The 12,045-nt window shown below is 37.9% G+C and overlaps 1 protein-coding gene across 3 annotated transcripts in view; it reads left to right on the forward strand.

Moving 5' to 3' along the window:
* ARHGEF12 (Rho guanine nucleotide exchange factor 12) overlaps window positions 1-12,045 on the forward strand; it is a 149,537-nt gene that overhangs the window by 116,719 nt on the left and 20,773 nt on the right. For all 3 annotated transcript variants that reach the window (XM_023208480.2, XM_023208482.2, XM_023208481.3), the window contains 6 exons: window positions 3,513-3,645; window positions 4,103-4,138; window positions 4,461-4,615; window positions 5,555-5,701; window positions 7,049-7,134; window positions 11,616-11,741. In XM_023208480.2, coding sequence (XP_023064248.1) covers window positions 3,513-3,645; window positions 4,103-4,138; window positions 4,461-4,615; window positions 5,555-5,701; window positions 7,049-7,134; window positions 11,616-11,741 — 683 coding nt within the window. The remainder of the gene's footprint in view (window positions 1-3,512; window positions 3,646-4,102; window positions 4,139-4,460; window positions 4,616-5,554; window positions 5,702-7,048; window positions 7,135-11,615; window positions 11,742-12,045) is intronic.

The raw sequence follows: 12,045 nt of genomic DNA on the forward strand, positions 1-12,045 counted from the left end.
TCCTAGCTAATCAAGAGGCTGAGGTGGGGTGATCACTTGACGTATGAGGGCCAGGCTGCAGTGAGCCATGTTCGTGCCACTGTAATGCAGCCTGGATGGCAGAATGACACCCTATCTCAAAAAAAAAAAAAAAAAAAAAAAGAACCACAAGATAAAACCATAAAGGAAGGCAGAGCCCATAATTGGTTTAAACAGTCTAAGATAGAACCTAATCTGCTCATTGGAACCCTGGAGAGACTTTGGGCTCAGAGTTAGCATATGTTATGCAGTGCAGAAATAAAAAGAGCAAAAATGATGAACTAATTGCAGGTCTATAATCAAAATAGTTACGTCAGCAACTTCTAATCCCTGAATTATAGAGTATGAGCAGTCTCTGTCACTTGTAGACTGGAAGAAAAAACAGTACTCTTTTTTAAAATAATTGAGTGAATTGTGTAGGGGGAGTTAAGTCCCTCCACAATACTGATGGCTTGGAGTTCTGACATTTGGGAGCCCAAGGCCTGACAGTAGACATGCCGGCGACTCACTGTGCTTAGAGAGCTCTCAACTGAAACAGATCTATTACTATATAGCAGCAAAACAAAGCCAAGTCAGCCACTCACTTTCATCATTAAACATGAACATCATTACTCTCCCTTGTCAGAGTCAAGATGTAAGATAATATATAATGCCAAACATATCAGACAGTGACATAAAGAGAGAACACAGATAAACAGAAAAACTTCCCCTAGAAGCAAAAGATAATTTGATAATAAGCAAGAACTTAGCAAAATACTTCTAAGTTAGGTAGTATACTTGGGGACATTAAAGAAGTTATTATCTCTATAAAGCAAGAATAGGGAGCATTCAGAGACAAAAGATTTTTAATATGACTATTTAACACAGTGACATCTGTTATATTATCAATTTCTGTGTGATAAGTTATCCCAAAGCATAATGGCTTAACACAAAAAACATTTATCTCGACTTTTTGGTGGATGAAGGACTCCAAAGCAGCTTAGCCGGGTGGTTCTGGGTTAGAGTCGGTCATAAAGTTGCAGTCAAGATATTAGCCAGTCGTCAGAAAGCTGAGCTGGGGCTGGGGAACCCATTTCTGTGCCCACTCATGTGGCTGATGGCAGGAGGCCTTAGCTCCTCGCTCGTGGTCTTGGCTCCTTGCCACATAGACTTTTCCGTAGAGATACTTGAGTGTTCCATGAAATGGTAGCTGGCTTTTCCTGAGTATCCCAAAAAAGAGAGCAAAAAGAAGGCCCCAGTGTCTTTTCTGACATAGTCTCTATAGGTGCACTCTGTCACTTCTGCAAGTTAGAAGCAAGTCACTAAATCTAGCTCATACTCAGGGAGGGAGGAATTAGGCTCCACCCCGAGGGAGGAATATCAAAAAAATGTGTGGATATATTTTCAGACCACCACAACTGTCAGTATTTACAGGAAAAAAAAGAAGTCCCTAAAATTGAAGTCAAGGAAATATTTTAGAGTGTACATCAGAAATATGAAAGGATAGAAATTTGAGAGAGAAGAATTATATAGGGAACCACTACAGAGGGCCAACATCTGTCTCTCACAAAAAATCAGCTGAGGACGTGGAGAAGAGATGGTTAAACAACAGGAGAAAGTTTCCCAGAGTTGAAGAAGAATACCCATCTTCAGGTAGAAAGGGCTCACTGAGGACCATCTATAGCAAATGCTTTTTTAAAAATCCCTTCTTAACATGTTCTTTGAAATTTAGTGCACCAGGGATAAGCTTTCAGAGAGAAAAAAATGGGGATTATACTGCATCACATTCCTCATCATAACACTGGGTGCTGAAATACAAAAGAGCCATGCCTTCAACTTTCTGAAGGAAAATGGTTTTGAACTTAGAATCCTATATCCATCCAAGCTATTCATCAAATATGAAGAAAGAATAAAAACATTTTCAGATACACAAGGTCCACAGTTTAACCGGAATGTACCTTTCCCTTTAAAATCATTTGAGGATACACATTCTAGCAACATGAGAGGAAAAATTAAGAAAGAAAATGTCCTGGGATCCAGGAAACTTTGGAAACACCCAGGAAAGTGGCAAAGGGCAGTTCTGAAATGATGGTTGTGTCTCAGGCCAAGAGAGCCACGACTCCAGTTTGGAACACAAGAACATCACAGATAAGAAAAGAGGGATCTTAGACGATGGATAGTATGACGCAGCAGAGGAAACAGTTTGAGACTTGATAAAATTATATAACTTTGACAGCAGTAAAAGAAAAGCATTTAGAAATGTTAAGAAAAACAATTGTTCGGGAAGATAAGTCATGATTTCAACATGAAGCAAAATAAAAAGTGGCATGATCTTTAGCAATTGATGGTGTGTGAGAAAGACTTTAATAAACGTTCTATTTGAAGTGGCCCATGAATTGCATCATTGGACCAACAGGAAAAAATATATAATCCTAACTAGTATACTTCTTAATCTGGCGGGAATGATGTATACATTTGTGTTGTAGATGACAGTATATATATGTCATAAGCACTTTTTCTTGATTTTCAGACTTGTAGAATAACCCTACCAAGCAAAGCATGGAATAGTTCATTATGGCTGCAGATTCGAATACAAATGTAAAAAATTCTTTTATGATGCAAGTAAAAATGTAGTTGAAACAAATGAAAGGTAGAAGGAAGGAAATACAATTAGAGGGAGGATGTGGACACTGAATACCTAATCTGACATAGAACAGAGTTGAGATACTAACTTTTTGATAGAACAAAAACATAGACATGTCATTTAAATTTAGGTAGTAACTGATAACCCAGTTAGTAATAATGATAAAACTATTAAACATTGGGAAGAAATGGGAGGAAAGTGAAGGTGGAAAGTGTAAGTCAGCAAAATCCTCAGAGAGGAAAGAAATAGATGCTAACTAAAGATAATAAGTCATGAAAAAGAAAGGGGTTATTTGTAGTTGGACCACTATAATAACTCACATTTGAAAACATGAAAAAGGATTGATACTGGGGTAGAAAAGCATAAGATGGGAAAATGTTGTTCCTCATCATATACTCTTCTGCACTATATGAGTCCTTGCTATTTCTTATGTTAATTTTTAAGAAACAACTTTAAAAATTATTTTTCTGACCAGGCATGGTGGCTCACACCTATAATCCTAGCACTTTGAGTGGCCAAGGTGAAAGGATTGCTTGAGCCCAGGAATTCAAGACTAGCCTAGGCAAAGTAGCAAAACCCCATCTCTACAAAAAATTTAAAAATGAGCCGGATGTGGTGGCACGCAACTGTAGGCCCAGCTACTTGGAAGGCTGAGACGGGAGGATCATGTGAGGCTGAGATGGGAGGATCACGTGAGCCTGAGATGCCATAATTTTATATGTTAAATTTTTAGTTCTAGTGAACCTGCAGTTGGTTAAATAAGAATGTAGCTGTGGATTAGACTGAAGCTCTTCTGGGAACTAAATTTTTTTGGTGACCAGTGACTTTATTAAGTGTTAACACTCTTCAAATGTCTGACTTTTGTCTATAGGATCAAAGCAAGTTGGAGAAACACCAGCACCTGGAGACGCCTTAGATGGCACACCTCGTACTCTCAATACTGTCTTTGATTTCCCACCACCTCCATTAGACCAAGTGCAGGAGGAGGAATGTGAAGTAGAAAGGTAATTCAGTGATATCGTAGAGAAACTTAGGGCATTACTTAAAGTTTTTAAATTATATACTATTCCTATACTTATTAGCATTCTAGCACTTAAGCCTGGCATGGTGGTGTGTACCTATAATCCCAGCTACTTGGGAGGCTGAGGCAGGAGAATCAATCACTTAAACTCAGGAGTTTGAGACAGGCCTGGGCAATGTAGTAAGCCCCCGCTTCAAACTGTAAAAAATAAAATAAATAAATAAATAAGTTGGGTGCATAAAAGAACTAAAACACCATTTCAGAACTTGTTACTGAAATTTAGAAAGGTACTCAAATTTTCTTCAATTTATTTTATATTAAATTATTACAGAATTATTTATCAAGCTTGTTGGAGTTTAACCTAGCTTTGAGTATCCTTGGTATAAATTTATTGATCACCATTTTGTTTTCATGTTACTTTTTACTCTCCATTGTTTTAGGGTGACTGAACATGGGACACCAAAGCCCTTTCGAAAGTAAGTATATCTTAAGCAGCTTTCAATAAAGGCGCATTTTAAGAAATGTAACCTTTTTTCCTCTTGAAGTTCCAGTTTAAAGGAAAAGAAACCCTGTATACCAATCTGTTAATGTAGTCTAAAAGAAAGCTGTTAAGAAACACCCATCATTCAAAAGCTGTATTTTGAAGTATGTATAAAACAGCCAGAGGATGAAATTTCAGGCTGTGTGCTAAGTCAGATTCAGGAATCTGATTAGAATTTATTGTAATATAAAGACTTGTGCTGTTTCCCGTTGTCCACCTGAAGTCCTCAAATTGAATTCACTATTTTTGCTTCATAGGTTTGACAGTGTAGCTTTTGGAGAAAGTCAAAGTGAGGATGAACAATTTGAAAACGACTTAGAGACAGATCCACCCAACTGGCAGCAGCTTGTTAGTCGAGAAGTGTTATTGGGACTAAAACCTTGTGAGATCAAAAGACAGGAAGTGATTAATGGTGAGTGTAATCAATTTGTTGTTGTTTACAAATACTGAGTTTTGTCAGAGTAAATTAAGTCTCTCAGCCTTGGAGTTTGCTTCAAAGTTTCTCCTAGCCTTTTGTTTTAAACAAAGAGGAAATTAAACTGGACAGATAATCCTTGACCTCAAGAAAATGCAAGTGCTTCTGTGATTCTTATTGATAATTTAAAAGGAAAACGTGTTTAGCCTTAAAGATATTTAAGATTCATAGCATTATAGATCTTGAAGTTGAAAAGTCATTGTAACAACTAAGTTATTTTTATGTATAGATTTTAAATGAGGAAGGTAAGGCCCAGGGAGATTGAATTCATTAAGATCATACAGCTAATAATATAAAAGGAAAAAAAATTCATTCCTGGTCTTCTTTCTGTATCCAAGTGCAGTGTTCTTCATTTAACCTAGCACGTATGTAATAAATGTGTGGCATGGATGCTGTACCCTTTGCTATCCTTAGCATGTGATTTGAATAAATATCTTGTCTCTGACAATACAGAGACATCATGAAATTATAAGCCTGACCCCAGAAATGAGTGTTTATAGGCAAATTAGGTAACCAAAAGTACTATTATTTCTTAAGAGGGCTCAAATTAAAGGCTATATGATGTTGCGGCTTACAGTTTTCTTAATGACATAGTTGTGATAGGTGGGTATTATTGTAAACAGATAGATGAGTTTGGGAATACACTAAAAAAAATAGTTTTGAATGATATTTTTTATTTGTCAGTATTCAACTCTCAGAGCCAGTATGTAGGAGAATTTCTTGGAATCAGAATGAGTTCAGAGATATTTTATCCTTTCTAAATGATAAATAATGTATTATATAATTTATTTGCTACTTCACTCCAGCTAAAGAGTATGATTGATCCTGTGAAATTGTTCTAAGTAAGGCAACATTTCATATGTCTTTCCTGCTCAGAATTGTTCTACACTGAAAGAGCTCATGTTCGAACACTGAAGGTTCTTGATCAAGTGTTCTATCAGCGAGTGTCCAGAGAAGGAATTCTGTCACCCTCAGAGCTACGGAAAATTTTTTCAAACTTGGAAGATATTCTTCAACTTCATAGTAAGAGAAATTAGCTCTGATCTTTGCCCCTAACATTTCCAATAGAGAAAATATCGTGAGTATAAAATTTTGTAAATGTACCCATGTTAGTATTCCTGAGATTATATGTGAGAATGTAACATAAATATGGAAATGATTGGAACTTTGACTAGATCCTTTTCCTCACTATCAGTCTTACATATACAATGTGTCAACATAGGGCTTCCAGTCTAAAGTCAGTGTCTAAGGTGAAAAACATGAATAGTCAAATTCACCGTTGAAAATTTTCTATCAATTATAGTATATATACATCTCTTTATATATATCCAATATAATAATATATGTATAAATGTATTTTTTAAATAGTAGTATACGGTATATAATCGCATGGTTGGGTAATTTTCAGGAATTGTTTTTATTGTTTTGAGACGGATTCTCGCTCTGTTGCCCAAGCTGGAGTGCAGTGGTGCAATCTTGGCTCACTGCAACCTCTGCCACCTGGGTTCAAGGGATCCTCCCACCACAGCCACCTGAGTAGCTGGGATTACAGGCATGCACAACCACACCCAGCTAATTTTTGTGTTTTTCGTAGAGACGGGTTTCACCGTGTTGGCCAGGCTGGTCTCAAACTCCTGACCTCAAGTGATCCACCCACCTGCTTCGGCCTCCAGAGTGCTGAGATGATAGGCTCAGCCACTGCGCCTTGCCTCAGAAATTGTGTTATTATTTTGTGGCTTGGAATACTTGAATAAGTGTATAAAAATTCCACCTCGTTGACATTTTATTGGTTGAAATCATTTGGACTTTCGTGGACGGTAATATGATGTTCCTCTCATTTATAGGTCACTATTTCTCTATGACCCTTAATTTTTTTTATCTTTCTTTTTCATGTCATCACTACCTATAAACATCTGCTAACCAAATGGATGCCTTTTATTCCTTTGTGGGTAATCTTGGGTTTCACAGGCATGCATTGACAAATTCAGGCTTGATTATATCCATTGCCTGCACACTTACACATTTTGAGAGGATCAGTGAACAGAATTACTTGTACTGTTTACATTCAAGTTCTTTTTGAGCATGATTATAGATGGAGTCTTAAGGTTAAATGAATATTTGATGCAACTACCATGTATGTAATGTGCTAGTTCACAAAACTCTTTTGTTTAGCACCTGTTTTTCAGATAGAGTTTATAATATCTGGATGTATAAGCACTATGTCCAGATTTCTATTTAAGGAGATAAGAAGCAACTTTACTACTGTGAAAATCCTCTTTAAAAAAAAAAAAAAAATAGCTACTCTGTACTACCAGTAATTCTGTCTATACTGAGTGCGTTACTAACATTTTTCTATCTTTTTATCTTTAGTTGGATTGAATGAACAAATGAAGGCTGTTCGAAAGAGAAATGAGACCTCTGTTATCGATCAGATTGGGGAAGATTTGCTGACATGGGTAAGGAAATTTTCTGTTTCTCTTTATTATTTTTATGGACACTTGGTCAGATTCAAGGTTGAGTAACTAACCTTTCCAAATACGCAAACTCACCCATTTTGCAAAGTTAATGTAAAGCTGAAAAAGGTCAAGCAGTAGATTCCATTTCAAGAAACCACTTTTTTTTTGCTCATCTGTAAGAAGCAATCCTTTATCCATTAAAGTCATACCATGAGATTGCAGTGATTCAGTCACACCTTCAGTCTCCACTGTAATCCTAGTTTTTTTTGCAGTTACCTCTTCCACGGAAGTCTTAAACCCCTGGAAGTCACCTGTGAGGGTTGGAATCGACTTCTTCCAAACTCCTGTTAATATTGATATTTTGACCTCCTCCTGTGAATCGTGAATGTTCTTAATGGCATCTAGAATATTGAATCCTTTTCAGAAGGTATTCAGTTTGCTTTGCCCAGACCCATCAGAGGAATCACTGTTATGGCAGCTATCACCTTATGAAATGTATTTCTTAAATAATAAGACTTGAAAGTAAAAATTACTCCTTGATCCATGAGCTGCAGAATGAATATTGTGTTAGCAGGCCTGAAAACAACATTAACCTCCTTGTACATCTCCACCAGAAGTCTTTAAGTGACCATGTGCATTGTCAATGGGCAGTACTATTTTAAAAATAACTTTTTTTTTCTGAGCAATAGGTCGTAACAGATGTGCTGTCATCCAGGCTTTGTTGTTTCATTTATAGAGCACAGGCAGAGTAGATTTTGCATTATTCTTAAGGGCCCCAGGAATTTCAGAATGGTAAATTATCATTGGCTTCAATTTAAAGTCATTGGCCCCTAACAAGAGAAGTGGACTTTCTTTTGACATGTTGAAGTCGGACATTGATTTCTCCTCTCTAGCTATGAAAGTTCTAGATGGCATCTTCTTCCAATGGAAGGCTATTTCATCTACATTGAAAATCTGTTGTTTAGTGTAGCCGTTGTAATTAATTATCTCAGGTACGTCGTCTGGGTAACTTACTGTAGCTTCTACTGCTATATCAACACTTGCCGCATCACTTTGTACTTTTATTTTTATGGAGTTGACTTCTTTTCTTAAATCTCATCAGTTTACCCTGGCTACCTTCAAACTCTTCTTCTGTAGCTTCCTTACCTCTCAGCCTTCATAGAAATGAAGAGAATTAGGGGCTTGCTTTGTATTAGGCTTTGGCTTAAGGGAATATTATGGCTGATTTCATCTTCTTTATACAGACCATTCAAAATTCCTCCATACCAGCAATAGGCTGTTTCACTTTCCTCTTGTTCATTTGTTCATTGGAGTAGCACTTTTATTTCCTTCAAGAATTTTTTCTTTGTGTTTACAAGTTGGCCATTTGGCATAAGAGCCAAATCTCAGCTTTTGACATGCCTTCCTTACTAAACTTAATCATTTCTAGCTTTTAATTTCAAGTGAGAGATGTGCAACTCGTCACTTGAATCCCTAAAGACCATTGCAGCGTTGTTAATTGGCCTAAATTCAATATTGTTGTGTCTCAGAATAAGGAGGCCCAGGGAAAGGGAAGAGAGATGGGGGATGGTCAGAACACACACAACATTTTTCCATTAGGTTTGCCACCATATGTGGGTGCAGTTCATGGTGCCCCAAAACAATAAATAGTAAAATCAAAGATCACTGATCACAGATCACCGTAACAGTTATAGTGAAATGAAAAAGCTTAAACTATTATGAGAACTACCAAAATGTGGCACACAGACATGACATGAACACATGGTTTTGGAAAAATGGCACCAACAGACTTGCTCAGGGTTGTCACAAACCTTTAATTTGTGAAAAATGCAATATCTGCAAAGTACAATAAACATACGAGGTATGCCTGTACCTGTAAAAAGTTGAGGAAAAGCTAAATGGTGGTTTGTAACTGTCACATACAAAGAGTTAATTCAGAAGAAGGCATTGGCCAGAAATCATAAAAGCAAGAATCATAAATAGGCCTTTAGATTTTACTCTTGCTGTTTAAATAAAATCATTTTGGAAAGTATTTTTCCAGTATTGTTCCTTACGATATACAGACAATCCTTGACTTACTGTGGTTCCCACTTTGGCAGTTTTTTTACTTTACAGTGGCGGGCAAGTAATACACATTCAGTAGAAACCACACTTTGAATTTTGACTTTTAATCTTTTCCGGAGCTTGGCAATATGTGGTATGTTACTCTCGATGCTGGGCAGCAGCAGTGAGCCACAGCTCCTGGTCAGCCATGTGATCACAGGGTAAACAACCACTCTACAGTGTATATAGATGATTTTGCCCAGCTGTAGGCTAATGCAAGTGTTCTGAGCACATTTAAGGTAGGCTAGGCCCAGCTATGGTATTTGGTAGGTTCAGTGTATTAAATGCATTTTCAACTTAAGATATTTTCAATTTTTGATGGTTGTATTAGGATATAACTTCATCAGAAATCAAGGAACATCTATACTTAAACTGCTTGTAAAACTACTGTGGAGGCCAGGCGCCATGGCTCACGTCTGTAATCCCTGAACTTTGGGAGGCCGAGGCAGGCAGATCACCTGAGGTCAGACCAGCTTGACCAATATGTAGAAACCCCGTCTCTACTAAAATTACAAAATTAGCCAGGCATGGTGGTGCATGCCTGTAATCCCAGCTACTCCGGAGGCTGAGGCAGGAGAATCACTTGAACCTGGGAGGTGGAGGTTGCGGTGAGCTGAGATCGAGCCATTGCACTCCAGCCTGGGTAACAAGAGTGAAACTCTGTCTCAAAACAAAAACAAAAAAAACTACTGTAGAACTGCTTGAGGTTGGGGGCATTATTTTCTTTGGTAAACCCAGCTGCTGTTTGTAGTTGTTTGGTGCTTTGATTGACTAACATGCTAAAAATGCTGCCATTCTCATTGTTAAACATGTTGAATGTCATATTCATCATAGAGTAAGAATACAAAATTGGAGTGACCTATTAAAATGTTGCTTTGTATGTGTCCTACTTGAAAAAATACTCTGAATTTATCTACAAATATGCTACAGAAGGGCTTTTTACAAAATGCCTTTATGTGCAAACTTTTGGGAATATGGCTTTAAATGGAAGATGATATGGAAAACCTATTCGCAAACCTTAAAGCAATTATCTACAAGTGTAGATGCTGTATTAAAAAACAATGTATTTGACTTATAAGAGCACCTACTAGTAAATCACTTTTTAGGTGTTTGACCATCAGAAATCTTAAAATCATGGCATATGCAAACTTAAATTTACAAAGTAAAAAATATTAGTGAGAAGTATAATTTTTAGCAAAAGAATTCATAAGCTCATTGATCTCCCCCAAGCCAGCTCCAGCTGCTACACAGGTAAAACAGCAGTGATTTAATTTTATTTCAACCCAGAAAAGTTATGCCCTGCCTGTGGTCGTAGTGGGTTTTATAGTGAGTAAGAAAGAATGCTAGTATGCCAAGGATTTGCTTTTAGAGTAGTAACATGGTAGTTGTTGTAAAGGTGTCAGGGTGTAAGAAAATTAAATTTTAGGCTGGGTGTAGTGGCTCATGCCCATAATCCCAGCACTTTGAGAGGCCAAGGCAGGCAGATCACTTGAGGTGAGAAGTTCAAGACCAGCCTGGCCAACATGGTGAAATCCCATCTCTACTAAAAATACAAAAAAAATTAGCCAGGCGTGGTGGTGCATGCCTGTAGTCCCACCTACTTGGGAGGCTGAGGCAGGAGAATCACTTGAACCTGGGAGGCGGAGGTTGCAGTGAACTGAGATCGTGCCACTACACTCCAGCCTGGGCCACAGAATGAGACTGTCTCAAAAAAAAAAAAAAAAAGAATGAAAATTTAGTCTCAGTCTTCAGGCATTTTGTATCTTACATTCTCCAAATGTCAGCTTTTCTGTGTAATTTACAAGTAATGTAGGCACAAAGGTAATAGGTTGTGATAGGCTATAAGTAAGAAAACATTGGGACTCGGCACAGTGGCTCACACCTGTAATCCTAGCACTTTGGGACACTGAGGCGGACAGATCAGCTGAGGTCGGGAGTTCGAGAACAGCCTGGCCAACATGGTGAAACCCCGTCTCTCCTGAAAATACAAAAATTAGCTGAGTGTGGTGGTGCATGCCTGTAATCCCAGTTACTTGGGAGGCAGAGGTGAGAATCTCATGAACCCGAGAGGCAGAGGTTGCAGTGAGCCGAGATTGTGCCATTGTACTCCAGCCTGGGCGACAGAGCAAGACTCTCAAAAAAATAAAAAAGAAGAAGTAAGCATTGGAATATGATCAGAAAAGATCTGGTTGTGTCAGGGTCAGACCTTTTTAATGGAGAACCATTGATATTTCACAGAGATATGCAGTTCTGTGTATTTTGTCACTTGAGAGTACTTATTGAAATGTTGAAAGGATTCTGGTTGTCTGTCTCTTTGTCTGGCCTTGTATAAGCTCAGTATCCTGTTCTCTTTTGTGTTCTTTGCATTCTTGGCACAGTTCAGCGGACCAGGAGAGGAGAAATTGAAACATGCTGCTGCTACGTTTTGCAGTAACCAGCCTTTCGCCCTGGAAATGATCAAGTCTCGTCAGAAAAAGGATTCTCGATTTCAGACTTTTGTGCAAGTGAGTTGAGTGAGTCATGTAAGAAAAAAAATAAGGCAAGTTTTTATCAATTATCAGATAAACTGGGGGAATTCTAAGACTTTTACAAACATTACATCTATGTTAACTTTTTTTTTTTTTTTTTTTTGAGATAGGGTGTCGCTCTGTCGCCCAGGCTGGAGTGCAGTGGCACAATCTCAGCTCACTGCAACCTCTGCCTCCTGGGTTCAAGTGATTCTCCTGCCTCAGCCTCCCCAGTAGTTAGGATTACAGGTGCATGCCACCACACCCTGCTAATTTTTTCTATTTTTAGTAGAGACGGGGT

This window comes from Piliocolobus tephrosceles, chromosome 13 (genome assembly GCF_002776525.5).
Source record: "Piliocolobus tephrosceles isolate RC106 chromosome 13, ASM277652v3, whole genome shotgun sequence".
Classification (NCBI taxonomy): domain Eukaryota; kingdom Metazoa; phylum Chordata; class Mammalia; order Primates; family Cercopithecidae; genus Piliocolobus; species Piliocolobus tephrosceles.